Source organism: Megascapheus bottae, chromosome 4 (genome assembly GCF_031878675.1).
Source record: "Megascapheus bottae isolate mThoBot1 chromosome 4, mThoBot2.hap1, whole genome shotgun sequence".
In the NCBI taxonomy this organism is placed as follows: Eukaryota; Metazoa; Chordata; class Mammalia; order Rodentia; family Geomyidae; genus Megascapheus; species Megascapheus bottae.
The window spans coordinates 60,470,318-60,486,891 of NC_143512.1; the positions used below are offsets into that span (position 1 = coordinate 60,470,318).

General features: G+C 40.5%; 1 protein-coding gene across 3 annotated transcripts in view; it reads right to left on the reverse strand.

Moving 5' to 3' along the window:
• Positions 1–16,574, reverse strand: part of Nnt (nicotinamide nucleotide transhydrogenase) — a 101,808-nt gene that overhangs the window by 75,524 nt on the left and 9,710 nt on the right. For all 3 annotated transcript variants that reach the window (XM_090331966.1, XM_090331968.1, XM_090331967.1), the window contains exons 3-6: positions 15,675–15,904; positions 14,150–14,367; positions 10,962–11,049; positions 3,964–4,052 (exon numbers count right to left, since the gene is read on the reverse strand). In XM_090331966.1, the coding sequence (XP_090188092.1) occupies positions 3,964–4,052; positions 10,962–11,049; positions 14,150–14,367; positions 15,675–15,904 (625 nt within the window). The remainder of the gene's footprint in view (positions 1–3,963; positions 4,053–10,961; positions 11,050–14,149; positions 14,368–15,674; positions 15,905–16,574) is intronic.

Below are 16,574 nucleotides of genomic sequence, written 5' to 3' on the forward strand. Positions count from 1 at the left end.
ATGACTTCTTCCCTTGGCTCTCTCCCCATGTGCCCTGGGAATCCCTGCCCAGCACCTGTAACCCTGGCAAGTAGCATGCCTGGGGGGAGTGAGAGGTCCCTCAGTCTGAGGTATTTCCCTATCCTCTGAGATCACATCCACTTCTGCTGTGGCTACACCCCTCCCCATATATAATCTCTCAATTCCCAACATAAGCCCTCTTGCTCGCCAGACTCCATCTTGGGCAGCAGGAGCCTGCTCTTTTCTCACACAATAAATCCTCTTCTGAACTGCGTGGAATTTCCTTTCAACAGACCTTATATTTGGTGCCTGACTTGGATGGGGGAAAGGGTCAGGAGTGGCTGGATCCCCTCCATTTCTCCAGGGTCAATTCGCCTTCTGCGCCCCCTCCTTCAAACCAGAGAAAGGAAACTCCACTCCCGGACCTCTGCCTTTCCCATTGCTGGCAGTGCATTAGCTCCAATGTTTCCTGTCTACGCCTGGTGAGTGACTCCTGCCTGCAGGCCTCTTTTCTGTCTCCTTTAACCCACCCCTGCCTAGGGCTCTCTCCCTGTGTCTAGTTTAAGACCCCCCTCCACCCCCCAAACTGTTCTGGTGAGATTGGATTTTAATTTACATCCTTATTGTCTCTGCCCAAGACGTCCTCACTGACTCTGCTCCATGTTCAGTGACTCCACCCTGATTCCTCACTGACTCCACCCCCAGTCATCATTGACTCCGCCCCCTCCCTGATGTCCTCACCAACTGGGCCCCCCACCATGTCCTCACTAACTCTTCCCCTACCTCCTCACTGACCACCCCCATCCTCACTAGACTTCACTTCCTCTTAGTGTATCTTATTACAGTGGGGTCTCATCAGACTCACCCAAGCCGGGACACCTCCTTGGGATGTCTTTTATGCTCTTTAGATGTTCTTCTACTCAGGGACTCCATAAAGCCAAAATAGTTCATCTTTTATTGCAATCGTGTCTGCCCAAGTATAGTCTAGACAATTGTTCTCAATGGCCCCAAAACGGGACTTTGGATTATAATATTCTCAAGAATTTAGACAATTTCTGCCAATGCAATGGTAAATGGCCAGAGGTTCTATATGTTCAGGCTTTCTTTGCTCTCCATGCTTGCCAATCCTACTCAACTTTTCCTATCCTACTGGCACAGGGGCAGCCTGACCCTGCCAAATCACCTAGGAGCCTAGAGCCTCTTCCTAAACCTAAAGTGCCTAATCCCCTGCTTCTCCTCCCCAAGCTGAATCTTTCCTTCCTTCTCATCCCACTTCACCTCCTTTTTCCTCACCTCCTGAAGCTCACACCCAATCCTGAACTGGTGGCTCACAGCCTCCAGCAGCTACCTTATTTCCTCTGTGAGAGGTGGCAGGGGTGGATGGAGTCTTGTGCGCAGGCCCTCTTTTCAATGACCTATCTTTCCCAGATCGAGAAGCTACTGGGATCTTATTCCCAAGACCCTAATAATTATACCAAAGAGTTTAAATACCTTATTCAGACCTATGACCTCATGTGGCATGACTTATATACAGTCCTGTCCTCTACCCTTACCTCTGAAGAAAAGGAAAGGGTTTGGGTTGCAGCCCAGGCACATGCTGATGAAACTCACCACCTAGACAATACTTTCCCAGTAAGGGCAACGGCTGTGTCCAGGGAAGAGCCCAAATGGAAGGGTTAGCAGAAATAGGATGGTAACCTGCCTGGTAGCTGGCCTCCAGAAGACAGCCCACCATGCAGTCAACTAGGATAAACTAAAGGAGGTTATCCAGAGACCCACTGAAAACCCGCCGAATTTCCTGATTGCCTTACAGTCGCACTCCAGCGTTATAGTAAACTGGACCCAGAGTCAAAAGAAGGTATAGTGGTTCTTTTTTTTTTTTTTTTTTGCCAGTCCTGGGCTTGAGCTCAGGGCCTGAGCACTGTCCTTGGACTTTTCTCAAGGCTAGAGCTCTACCACTTGAGCCTCAGCACCACTTCCGGCTTTTTTCTATGTATGTGGTACCGAGGAATCGAACCCGGGTCTTCATGCATGCTAGGCAAGCACTTTAACCACTAGGCCAAACTCCCGGCCCCAGGTATAGTGGTTCTTAATACCCACTTTATTTCCCAATCAGCTCCTGATATTTTAAAAAAAAGTTGAAAAAAGGCTAAGGATGGCCCTCAAACCCCCCAAGGAGATCTGGTGAGCATGGTCCTTAAGGTTTTTAACAACCGGGAGGAACAGAAAAAAGCTGATAAGGCCGCCCATAATAGGAAAAATTGCTAGCTCCTGGCGGCTGCCCTTTGGGCTCCTCTAAGAGGAGGCGCCCAACGCACACCACCCAGACCATGCTTTAAGTGTGGCAAGGAAGGCCACTGGGCAAGAGCTTTCCCTACTCTACAACCACCATCTGGACCCTGCCAAAATGCGGACAGCTGGTACACTGTTAACTATCCTTCCTCATCTCTACAAGGTGGGCCAGTCCCTCCCATACCCACCACACATGGGGAGGAGCCCAACTTATCCAAGAAACTCAGCTTGGTAACAGAAGTGTGATGGTGCCCAGGGCCACTGGATCCCACAAGCATCACAATGGAGGAGCCCAGGCAACCTGTCTCCAGGTTGCAGGCAAGCTACTTGTATCCTTTCTTTGAAATATGGGAGCCAATTATTCATTGTTACCTGAGTATTCCAGCCTATCTTTTCCCTACCAGATCTCAGTGGTGGGTGTAGAGGGCCTTTTTACTTGCTCTGCAACTACCCATGTAGAATACATAACGTTCCTTTTTTACATTCCTATTCTTACCCTGCTGTCCCATATCTAAGGCTCCCTCAGCCCCTTAAAGCCCTTTTCCTTCTCCCCCAATTTTGCCTGAGGATCAAGTCTTTCTCAAGACCCTTAATCTGTCTGGTTTACATCCTAAGTGGATAGGCCCTCATCAGGTCTTGCTGACTGCTCCCACTGCAGTTTAGCTCAATAAACAGCCACAGTGATTTCTTCTGTCTAGAGTGAAAAAGGCTCCTGCCCCTTCTATGACTCCAAGGTGTCTCACATCCCTGAAGAAGATGAGATTCCTGCCTCTTAAGACTTCTTTTCAATTTCTTCCAAGGACACATATGCACGTTCACTAGCATGGAACTGTTACTGCTCCTTCTGGACGGACAGCATCCCCACCTTCTACCCTCAATGTCAATGCCACTTGTCAGCAGGAAGTAGCCAGAAAGAGCTGGCGCCCTTTTACAACTATCAGAAGGTGGGAATTTTAGGTCCGCCTGGAAGAAATGACTTCTTCCCTTGGCTCTCTACCCCTGCACCCTGGAAATCCCTGCCCAGTACCTGTAACCCTGGCAACTAGCATGCCTGAGGGGAGTGAGAGGTCCCCCAGTCTGAGGTATGTCCCCATCCTCTGAGATCACATCCACTTCTACTGTGGCTACACCCCTCCCCATATATAATCTCTCACTTCCCGCCCTAAGCTCTCTTGCTCACCCGACTCCCTCTTGGGTGGCAGGAGTCTGCTCTTTCTTCACACAATAAATCCTCTTCTCCTGAACTGCGTGGAGTTTCCTTTTGGCAGACTTTACACCTACCCCGTTCTTTTTCTACATTCATAAATAGCTTTGTTTATGTGGTACCTAAAAGCATCCTAAGAGAAACAGAACATAGAAAGCAATAAAGAAATTCAGGGCAGAAATAATTCTAGTCCTCTTGACAATCTAATTAAAGAAAGACTGATCCATTACTTCTTTCCTATTTTCTTTTGTTTATTTCTGCTATACTGAGGCTCTTGACTTCTTGTTTGCCACTAATAAATACAACTTCATTTGAGTTAACTTTTAAAAAGTTGAAATGTTAGCTAATGGAAAGAGCTTACCTGGCAGTGCCAATATAACAGCTGAAAAATCCCAAGGAAAACATTACAGGACTCCCTTGAAATAAAATATTTTCAGAAAACCATCCATCACTAATAAAACCCTCACCTGGTATCAAATCCTTTGACAACTGCGCCCATGGACTTGGCTGCACCTGCAGAAGCAAGCCCTGCAACCCCACCACCAACGATCAGAATCTAGAAAAGAAAAGAGAATCCATTATATTGTCATCAAAGTTCAACGTCACATGATTGTAAAAGATCACCAGCTATGGACTTCCAGTGCCTGGTAAATAGGTAATATTTGTAAATGGTGGTGCCTATCCTGGAGGTAAGATGAGTTCTCCATACCTGCACTCGGTGAACAAACTCCTCTTTGGCTGAACCATCACTGCTTTTAACATTCTATCAATAGTAGTGTAGCCAAACACCAAGAGTCTCCATGAGAGTAGCCTGACAAGCAGCATCTCAGAGTAAAAGCTGGGTATGCACTACCAGTGTTGCATGTGTTACAGATTAACAGGCTTATTTTTACTACACAAAAACAACTTCTACTAAATTCCCAGGCTAACTTTCTTACTACTTAACTACCCTCTCCAAGCCTAAAGTTCTTCCATGTTTATAAACTGCCCAAACACACTTCAAAGATGGTCACAAAATGGGTAAAACACCTCACCAAACTCTTATTTTGAATCCAATTGTTTCTGACTAACATAGCTAGTGTCCAACTGCATAATTCAAAATTCAGAATTGAATGAGCTATACCTGAGATGTGAACTAATAGAACTAATCTACCTAACTATGGAAGGATCAGAGCCAAGAGAACCAAAGAATTCTTCAGTGTATTACAAGGAAAAGAAAACAAAATTAACAACAACAAAAAAAGAGCCACTCTTCCTTCACAGAAATGAAGTAAGAACAATATTGTCTGCAGTTTGGAATGGCCTTCCAGATGAAAGAGAAGTCTTTTTACATATCCCACAAAGAAGCCACTGAAACAAACTCTTTGTTTCTACAGAAAAAAACAAAAACAAAAACAAAATGCCAAGCTGGGTGTGGTAGCTCACATCTGTAATCCTAGCTACTCAAGAGGCTGAGATCTTAGTTACTGTGGTTCAAGGCCAACCTGGACACTAAAAAGTCCGTGAGACCCTTATCTCCAATTAGTCACCAGAAAACCAGAAGTGGCACTGTGGCACAAAGGGTAAGGTAGTAGCCTTGAGCTGAAGAGCTCAGGGACAATACCCAGGCCCAGGGGTAGGGTGACAGCCTTGAGCTGAAGAGTGTGCAGACAACGTCCAGACCCACAATTCAAGTCCCAAACCAAAAAACAAACAAACAAAAAATGCCACCCACAGAAACAGTGAAGTTTATAAATCCTCTAATCATGTCCACATCTCTTGTCTCCTTCTGCCTTTTAAAGAAATCTAGGCTGGCTGTGGTGGCTCATGCCACTCAGGAAGCTGAGATCTGATAATCAAGCCTGCCCAGGCACTAAGAACAAGAGACTCTCATCTCTAATTAATCACTAGAAAATGGGAAGTGGGGCTGTGGCTCAGGGGTAGGATGGTAGCCTTGAGTTGAAGAGCTCAGGGATAGCGCCCAGGCCCAGACTTCAAGCCCCATGACCCATAAAAAAAAAAAAGAAAAAAGAAATCTAGAAGCCAGGTGCTAATGGCTCATGCCTATATTCCTAGCCATTCAGGAGGCTGATATCTGAAGATCACAGTTCAAAGCTAGCTTAGGCAGGAAAGTCTATAAGACTCGTATCTCCAATTAACCACCAAAAAACCGGAAGTGGCACTGTGGCTCAAAGTTATAGAGTGCTAGGCCTTGAGCAAAAGAGCTCAGGGACAGAGCCCAGTAACTAAGTTCAAGCCCCACAATCAACAAAAAAAATGGGAAGTGGAGGGGGAAGGAGGAGAGGAAAGGAAATCTTGACTAATCAAAACTGTGCTCCTAGGACCATGTGGCGGGGTTTAGGGCTTCAGAGGTTATGTCAATGAATCTTGGTGATGATGGTTTGTGTGCAGGAGAAGAAAAATTCATAGGAATGAAGACAGTAAGAGAACAGTAAGCTTTGGACTCAGAAGAACCAACCTTGTTCTACACAAAAGTTTCAACACTGCTTAAGAAAAAGAAGTAAAGAAGTATTTTTTTAACTACATAGACAGGCCGGGAGTTTGGCCTAATGGTAGAGTGCTTGCCTAGATCCAGGTTCGATTCCTGTGTACCATATACATAGAAAAAAAAAACAGAAATGGTGCTGTGGCTCAAGTGGTAGAGCTCTGGCCTTGAGAAAGCCCAAGGACAGTGCTCAGGCCCTGAGTTCAAGGCCAGACTGGAAAAAAAAAACCTACATAGACATAAAAATCATGATGGGCTATATACTCTACAGACATAGTGATTTATTACATACATTAATATGTACCTATGACATACAAACCCTCAGCTTAATTTTAATTATGTTCTAAAACCTAAGTACCAGTGATTGTATATATAGATTCCCTTCTTGAATACTTGTTCGTTAAACATGACATTTGAAATACGATGTAAAAATCATGCTAATAAATTCTTTAATAAAAAAAAATCAGTAGGACAGGGGACAGGAATATGGCCTAGTGGTAAAGTGCTTGCCCAGCAAGCACGAAGACCCGGGTTCTATTCCTTGGTGCCACATATATAGAAAAAGCTGGAAGTGGTGCTGTGGCTCAAGTGGTAGAGCTCTGGCCTTGAGAAAACCCAACAACAGTGCTCAGGCCCTGAGTTCAAGCCCCAGGACTGGCAAAAAAAAAAGTCTCACAGACAAAAAAAAAAATCAGTAGGGCAATTATCCTAAACAAAGAAATAAGAATAATGCATGAAATCTTAGTACCCAGGAGGTTGCAACAAAAGGATAATGGATTTGAGGCCAGCCTATACTACATACTGAAATACTGAATTCCACATCAGCCTTAATTACATAAAAACACTGAGAACAACAACAAAAAAAGACTTGTGATTACAGTTAAAAGGAATGAATTAAGGATGATATATTATATTCTAGAAAAATGTAGAGGACAATATATACCTTCTCTACAAAAAAAAATGCAATGAGGTAATTCATATGTTAATTAGGCATGATTAACAATTCCACTATATATATGTAATATATTTTATGTACATATACTTCAAAATGGAATGCCATATATAATAAAGTTACTCAGTGCAATCTGCCAACATAAAAAATGTGTTAAAATTAACAAAAATAAATAAATAGCAAAGACTTCATAATTTAAAGGACAGGATTACACACCAGTAAAACAATGTAGAAATGTAGAAATTCACTTTTGTTCTTCAGCAAGGATTAAAGAAATAGAGACTCACTGTCTCTTACATTGAAACCATGGCTCTTGTACTAACCAGCACTGGATGACCTTGAGCAAACAGCCTAGCATCTGTAACAGAGTAAGACCAATCTAACTAGTTAGTTGGCAGTAATGCCAACTGACACAATACACAGATACATTTAAGAATATAGGACAAAAGACAAGATCAGGGAGGCACTTGCAGGAATCTCGCTGATGCTCAAGTCTACCCAATTCCTCCTCTCGCTTTCCCAGCTTAGTAAAAGGCATCAACTGCATACAAATGCTCTAAGCCAATATGGGACGTGATCTTAAGTGCTCTCATGGCACATATTCCCATTTCCAATCCATCAACAAATACTATTGGTTTTAGGCCCCAAAGATACCCAGTCCCCATTCATATCCCCGTATCTCTGTATCTCCCTGTATCTGTTGCCAGTTTTCCCCAGGTATAGCCAATTCTTAATCTACCATGTCTTAATTGTTCTATTTGCTAGATGTAATTTTTTAATCCTAAATGGTACATTTCCCTTACCTGCAAGACAACCAGAACTGCCTAGGACAATCTGTAAGAGAGACCCCATATAATCTAGCCCAACTTTCTTCTCACATCATCTCACTTCACCCTACACCTGTTCACAATATTCCAAGGCCAATGGCTTTCTTTGTTTTCCTAGGACACACTAGACTCTTTCCCATCCTGGACCTCTGATATAAGCCATTTCCTTCACCTAGCATCCTAAATTCCTGGTTTCTTTCTTCCATCCTCAGATCTCAACTCAAATATCACAGAAGTCTTTCAGTGCTCCAACTTAAGTAGCTGACATGTTCATATTACTCACTGTAATATTATCTGGGTCATTTCTTTTGTATCCAAAGTTAATCTGATATAATTCTGTTTCTTATCTGTATCTACACTCTAATCCCCCACTGGAATGTAACTTTTGTGCAGCAAGAATATTTCAAGAATACTTTAGTATTAACAATGTTGTTATTTAGGTCATATCCCTAGTTCCTACAACATGAATTGCCTGGCAACTCAGAAGCCTTCAACTTATTTTAATTTGATCTAGATCAGTTAAAAAAAACATATATTTAAAAGAAATCCAAACAAAAGATTATGCATAATGATCCCAACTTGCATTGCACCAGGAGAAAATGATTAAAGAAGGACAAATGGAAAGATGAAACATTTTAAGAGGTCACTAAATTCTTCCTTCAAGCCTTTGGTCTTTTGTTATACTTTTTAATCTTCAATCCACTTTCTTCTCAACTTCCACAGGTTTCAAAGGGACTCAAATCAAAACTAAGTAGTGGAGTTGGGCATCAAAGCAATCAGTCAGTGGCTTCTGGCTACCTTGAGCCAGATATCTGCTTTTGATCCTACAAAGGATTTATTTCAAATATCATATCTGTGTTGTTTGTTTGCTCACACTTTCTTCCTAAACATTCTGGCCTACACTTTCATCATCTGTTGTTTTCTTTCACTTGGCCTGTTTTCAAACAATATGTGACTAGATTTCTGATAACTGCTATGCGGTGTGGTGTGTGTGTGTGTGTGTGTGTGTGTGTGTGAGAGAGAGAGAGAGAGAGAGAGAGAGAGAGAGAGAGAGAGAGAGAGAGAGAGAGAGAGAGAGAGACAGAATGTGTTATGTTGTGAGGGACAGAATGTGTTATGTTGTTTGGACATTTTACCCTAGGAGGTTAATCTGTATCAAAACTCTGAGTTTATTTAATAAAGCATTTAAAAGAAAGAATCCTGTAGCTACAGGTAGATAGATAACAGCATGAAAGGGTCCTCTTCTCACACCTAGACTCAAAGCCTACATTGTCATTTAATATACTTACTTTTATTGAAAAGTCACAATGTAACACTCCCTGTTCTTTTGGCTTGGCCATTCCCACTTTTCATTATTAATGGCTTCTCTCTCCCCATTTGGATTCCAGAAGCAGAAGTTCCACTTACACCACTCCCCATTTCCTGTCCGCTTGACCCAAATATTGACCAGGAGTGAGGAAATCTGAAAGGTTTAATCTATGAACTAAAATGTTGCAGTAACTGGGAAACCCAGAAATTGTGAATATGATCTTGAAGCTTTTATACACTGGTATAAACATGCCTATAAACCAAAATTTCTTTAAGAATTCAAGTTATTCAAAAAATATTAGAAAATTCTCATCATCTATGATCATAAAGGAAATGCAAATAAAAACAACCCTAAGATACCACTTTACCCCAATTAGAATGGCCAAGAGTCTGAACTCAGACAAGTGCTCGTGGGGTTGTGGAGAAAGAGGATCTTTACTGCACTGCTGGTGGGAATGTAAACTAGTTCAGCCCCTCTGGAAGGCAGTTTGAAAGTTTCTCAATAACCTAAGAATAGACCTTCCCTATACCACTCCTGGGCATCTACCCTGAGCATCATAACCCAGGATATGATAAGGACACCTGCACAGCCATGTTCATCTCTGTACTACTCACAATAACCAAGTGATGGAAATAATCCAGAAGCCCCACTAAAGATGAATGGATACAAAAAATGTGGTACATATATACAATGGAATTCTACATAGCCAACAGACAAGATAAAATAATGGCATTTGCTAGAAAGTGGATGAAACTAAAGCAAAGCAAGTTGAGTGAGATAAGTCAAGACCAAAGGAACAAAAGGCACATGGTCTCCTGCCGGGGCCAACCGGCAGCAAACCAGGGTTCGCAGATTGGGGTTCCTGAAATAGGGGACAAGGACTAGGAAGAAAAAGAAGAGAGACAGACACACGGGGTCCGGGATGTCCGCAGTCCAGGCAAAGACTGCCGAGACTGCCGCGTTTATTTTCCACTCCCCCTTCTTCCCTCCTCCTCTCCCAGGGAACCTCCAGGTGTTACATTCATATGGTAATTCTCAGGTCATTTACATAGAATAGGGCCAGAAAGCAATAAGACAATATAGCCATCATCTGATGCAAGTCAAGGTACAGTTTGATTCCACTCTGGCTCCCAACAGTCTCCTTGATATGCGGATATTAGATTCAAACAATACAATAGCGATGACTCAATATTTGGGTACCCAAGGTTATTGACACAGTCTTAGAGATATAACTACAAGTACATAGACATAAAAATCTATGATGGGATATATACTCTATAGACATGACATAATTTTACATAGACCAATATGTATCTATGACAAGCAAACTTTCAGCTTAATTTTAATTATGTTCTAAAATCTATGTGCCAGTGATTGCATATAAAAATTCCTTTCTTGAATTCTTGTTTGTTAAACATAACATTTGAAATATGATATAAAAATGTGTTAATAAAATCTTTCCAAAAAAATCAATAAAGTACCACATCCTCAGTCTACTATTAAAAAAAAGAATTCAAATTAGTAAATAAAAAATAGAAATAGAAAAGGTAAACTCAAATTTAAAAGAAACAGAACTTCTAGAAAAGGGAGTTCAGTCTTTTTCAAGCAGTCATGATGCTGGAGGTCCACCGTAAATTTGTGAGTACCACCAAAATCACCAGTGGAGCTCACGTACAATAAAACTTCTAAATAACTGTATTTTCAGACTACCTATATTCTTTTTTTCCAATATATTAAAGAACATAATAGTTTATATTACTTTTTAGAAGTATCTCTTCCAAAATTCCATTATTTATTTCTATCAGTCATTTATCTCTATAGTATCTCAGACTACACATATTCTTGCTTTTCATGAATCCGCATTATGAACAAACACCGAAAGTTGTACCTACCTTGGCTGGAGGAACTTTTCCAGCAGCTGTGATCTGACCGGTAAAAAAACGTCCAAAATGATTTGCTGCTAGGACAACGGCCTTATACCTTAAAAAAGGGGGAGGAATTCCATACAATGAAAACTTTTAGGCATAAATATACATTAAGTGTTTAGCTGTGACCCAAGTTAAGCAATAAAAACTGTGTGCACCCTCTTTTCTTTAACAGGATATTTTTGATATTACCATAGTCTAGTTTCATATTTTATATTTATATTTCATATTGTATATTTATGTTTTTCAGAAATAGAACACCTATTATAATGTAAAAACTTCTCCCTGATCAGATCTTATATAGTAAGATCTGATGAAAATAATTGACATAAAAATATGTAATAGACACCAAGTTAATCACACATGAGCAGGAAAACAGTATTTCTAGATGGACAATAAGAATGTTTCTGGACACGACTGCTGTCAGTTCTTCTCAGACTTATTTTAGTCTATCATTGTTCAAAAGAATCTAAAGCTAAAACCACTGATCCACAATTAGTGATTTTGCTATTCTTTCACTTGTGTGAATTTCAGATAACAGAATTAGCACACTCTCACAACTTTACATTGTAAAATTTTTACATATAAAATACAGCAACAATCTTCAAATGAACTATTTATCTATTCACATTAAGGAAAATAAAGTACGTTTTAACTTGCCATTTTTGTTGATGGCATCTTATTCATATCAAAAGGGAATAGCTGAAACAGGAAGGAGATCTGATGACATATTTAATATGCTACATCCAAAATATAAAAACAAAGAAAACTTGTAAACCATGAGTCTGGAAAAGGCTTTTTTCATATTGGGCTGTTTGGGATTTTTTTTCTCATTTTTTAATTGTTTTCATCCCAAAACATAATTTAATTAGATTCTTAGGATTTCAGAAGCACTGTATGTTTCTCATTTTTAGCCATCCTCTCAGGCAAAGTCAGCAATATACCAAAATCATACAACTGCTCCTCCCCCTCATAACATGGCAGGCAGACTACAGCCACCTTTTTCTAAGTAGAAGAGATCTTAGAATCCTCCTCAACCTAACCTGGGCAGTTACAGGACTATAAGGATACTGGCAGGCAAGTGCAGCTCTGCCACCCTAGTCTCAGAATAAGAGGACATAGTCCTGGGTTATAATTCTAAGTCTTCTACTAGGCAACAGTGTCTCCCGCCTGTAATCCCAGCTACTCAGTGGGCTGAGATATAAGGATCATGGTTGAAGCTAGCCCTGGCAAGAAAAGTTCATGAGACTCTTATTTCAACTTAACCACAAAAGCAGGAAGTGGAGCTGTTGCTCAAGTGATAGAAGGCTAGCCTTCAGCAAGTGTTCAGGGACAACACATAGGCCCTGAGTTCAAGTCCCAGTACTGGCAGCAAACAATAAAAAAGTAAGCCTTCCTTGAGTATGACATTTTATTTCTCTATTTAACAAATACTTTATGAGTTTACCTAAGCAAATTAGCACAGTCAGTCTGGATATGCAGTGACCCATCCTTATAATCCAAGATGTAAAGAGGCTGAGGCAAAAAACTCATGACTCTAAGGACAACCTAGACTGTATAGCAAAATCCTTCTCAAAAACAAAACAAGGGGGAAAAAGAAAGGAAGGGAAAGGAAAGTGGGGGAAGGGATAAAGGATAAAAAAGAAGGCAAGCAAAAGGAAGAGAAAGAGAGAAAGGAGTGGAGAGAAGGGTGGAAGGAAGGAAAAAATGGAGGGAGGGCAGACGGAAGAGAAGGAGGGAGAAAGTGGCAAGGAGATGATCTCCATCGGTGTATGTGTATATACAGGCCAATCATCTCCAATTCAAAAATCCTATAGCACTAGACACTATGTTGAAAATGAACTTGCAAGCCAGGTGCCCGTGGCTCACGTCTGTAATCCTGGAGGCTGAGATCTAAGGATCACAGTTCAGTGTTAGCTTAGGCAATAAAGTCTGTGAGACTCTTATCTCCAATTAACCACTAGAAAACTAGAAGTGGTGCTGTGGCTCAAAGAGGTAGGGCAGAAGCCTTAAGCTGAAGAGCTCAGGGACAATGCCCAGGTCCTGGGGTAGGGCAGTAGCCTTGAGATAAAGAACTCAGAGACAGTACCCAGACCCAGAGTTCAAACCCCATGATTAACCCCCCCCCCAAAAAAATTAACTTGTAGACGAGGGGAATCTGGAAAGAAAAAATGGGGAGAAAATGAGAGAAGAGGTGACACTGTTCAAAATCAAATGTACTCATTACTTGACTTTTGTAACTATAAACCCTCTGTACATCACCTTTACAATATAAATAAATAAATAACAATCCTACATTAAAAATAATTCCAGGGCCTATTGCAGTCTAGTGGTAGAATGCTCATCTAGCATGCATGAAGCACTGGGTTCCATTCTCAGTACCATATACATAGAAAAAGCTGAAAATAGGGCTGCGGCTCAAGTGGCCTTTCTCACTAGCCTTGAGAAAGTTTAAGGACAGTGCCCAGGCACTGATTTCAAGCCCCAGGACTGGCAAAATACATATATAGATATATAGATATAGATTCCAAATACAAAACTTTTAGAGCACTGACATACTGTAAGCACAATAGGCTACACCTAATCTCATGTGATGAGTAATAATCAAAAAAAAAAAAATACAGATGCCTCAAGACTGAGAGAGCTCATAGAGCAAACATGAGGCTTAGAGTTCAAACTCCATTACTGCTCTATCCCAAAAAAATATGAAAAATAAATTTAGCCAGACACCAGTGGTTTATGTTACTCAGGAAGCTATAATAGAAGAATAGTGGTTTTATTCTAGCCCTGACAGAAATGTCTATGAGACTCTTGTCTGTGAGACTCTTATCACCAATTAACCAGCAAAAAGCTAAAAGTGGAGGTCTAGTTCAAGTGGTAGAGCCCTAGCCTTAAGCAAAAAGCTCAGGGACAACACTCAGCCCCAGGTCAAGCACCAAAATAAAAAGGCGGGGGGGGGAGGGGATGTATACAACTGAGCCCATTTCCTATGTATTCACAATAACTAAAAAGTGGGTCATAAAAATAATGAAGTACATTAAGAAAATGTTATAACCTTCGACCATGATTAGATGGAGAGAGAAGAGCTATAATATGACTGCTTGTATACTGCCACTGTGCTTATGTTTAATTGAAAAAGGAAAGAATCAACTTACCCTGAAATGTTAGCCATGGAGCTGAGGGCATCATATCCCTGAGCAATTGTGACTCTTGGAACCTGGTCCATTGCCAAAACCGTAGTTTTCCTTTTAGAAAGTTTATTTAGCAAGTCTGGATTTTGGGCTGGGTAAATAAAACTTATCAGTGTTCCTGATGGCTTCAAAAGGTCAGCTTCATGAATACCTAAGGTCGGATTAACCATGGGGGCTCGAACCTGAAAGGAAAGAATACACATACCAGAAAATATGCCGCACTCAAAGTGGGGAAATAATATGGAGGTTTTGTGTCAAAATGGTTTACACAAAACGTATGACTCTGCTCAAATTAAAAGAGGTTAGAATAAAAAGAAAGGAAGTTTTTATTGTGTGTTCAGACTACTTGCCACTCAACCCAATGTGGAGAAATCTTCAGAATGGTTACTCCCTATCCAGAAATAGCACTATAGTATAGGCATTTAAATCACTGTGCCTTCATATATCAGATACTGTCCATTTTATCCAAGGATCGGTTCTACACCTTCCTTCCATTCTTTAGCACTCAACACTTACCTATAGGTAGTCTGATATTTAGAAAACAATGTACTATATATTTACCTTACCAATTTTAAAAGGAAATTTCCAGAGAGCAAGTATAAAAATGAAAATCTCTTTACCCCTTTCTCACAGTTATTAAACATAGGTCACACTACTTAACAAAAGTTCTATGAAACTTGAAGAACAATTACAACACACAATCATTTCTTTGAGAAAAGGGCATCATTTGAATACAGGAAAAGCTGATGTGAGCATTGCACATTATAAACATCAAAATCACATACTGTGTATTATTTAAAAAAAAAAAAAAAGAAAAAGAGCCAGGAATGGCTCTGTCCTACACTCCTAGCTACTCAGAAGGACCCTGGTTAAAGAACAGTGCACAAAGAAAGTTCTCAAGCCCCATTCAACCAATTAAATTCTATGCATAGTAATGTTGTGTGAGTAAAGACATTTTTTCAGGCCACCCTAGGTATACATTTGAGATCCCAAATAACCAATTAAAAAAAGACTGGTGAAGTTGAGTGCGGTGACTCATGCCTGTAATCTTAGCTACTCAGGAGGCTGAGACCTGAGGACCAAGGTTCCAAACTAGTCCAGGCACTAAAGTCCATGAAACTATTATCTACAATTGACCATCAGAAAACCAGAAGTGGCACTGTGGCTCAAGGGGTAGGGCGGTAGCCTTGAGCTGAAGAGCTCAGGGACAACACTCAGGCCCAGAGTTCAAGTCCCATAACCAGTAACAACAACAACAAAAAAAAGACTGGTGATGTGGTCTCAAGTACCATCCAGCAATCCCTGAGTTCAAACCCCTGTACTAAAGAAAAGAAAATAGAAGAGAAGAAAAGGAAGGTAGTAAAAGGGAAAGGAAAGGAAGATGAGGACACAGAAAATCCTTGAACATCAGAAAATGTTATTTAAATTTTCCTACTATTGGATTTCAAAGAGTTAGCATGCAATAAATGGGAAAATGAAACAAAATTACTTTGACCACCAAATCAGAAGCCAACACTTCTTTTGTCCCTTGGATTTGAGCCCCTGCTGCTCTGTAGTGATCATCTGAGAACTTAGAAGCTTCCCCTGCACCGGATTCCACAACAACATTAAAACCTTGCTTGACTAAGGCCTGGACACCAGCAGGAGACAATGCCACTCGCTTCTCATTTTGGAAGACCTCTTTGGGGACACCAACAGTCAGTTGTTTATATGGAACTCCTACAAGAACAAGGCAAACAACAACAAAAAAAAAACAGAGCAACAGATTTCAGGACATGGAAATAAACAGTCTGTTCTTCAAAATTTACTACATACAAATTGCTATTTAAAACAATGACTTGTCTAGATGTACAACCTTCATGTATGCCATGTAAATATACATAGGGGAAGAGGGCATATGCACATATACACAATTTAAAAAATGATTAACAGGAAGCTGAAACATGTCTTAAACAGGAAATACAGGGAGAAGGGATGAATGTAAAAAGGAATAATGGATGTACGTATATGGAAAAAGAGGGAAAACTTAATGTAACCGGTGAGTAGGGATAGGTGGAAGAGGAGAAAATAATGGAAGGAGTGACTGTCCAAGATGTATCACAATACATATAAATGAAAATATTCATTCGTAATCTCCTGTGCACTTATTTAAAGATAAAAATAAATAAAAATTAAAAAATAAAATGACATTTTATAATCATAAGTTCTTTACCTTTTTTGTAAATGAGAATTCCTTTTTTTTCACTCTCCTGAAAGATCCAAATATCTTATTTAACTAAATGGATTCTTTCAAGGCACATGACAAGCTTAGTTTCTTCTTAGGAGGGGAAAAAAATAGGATGAAAGATCACACAGTATGCTAAGGGAACTTTCTCAATCCCTCTGGGAT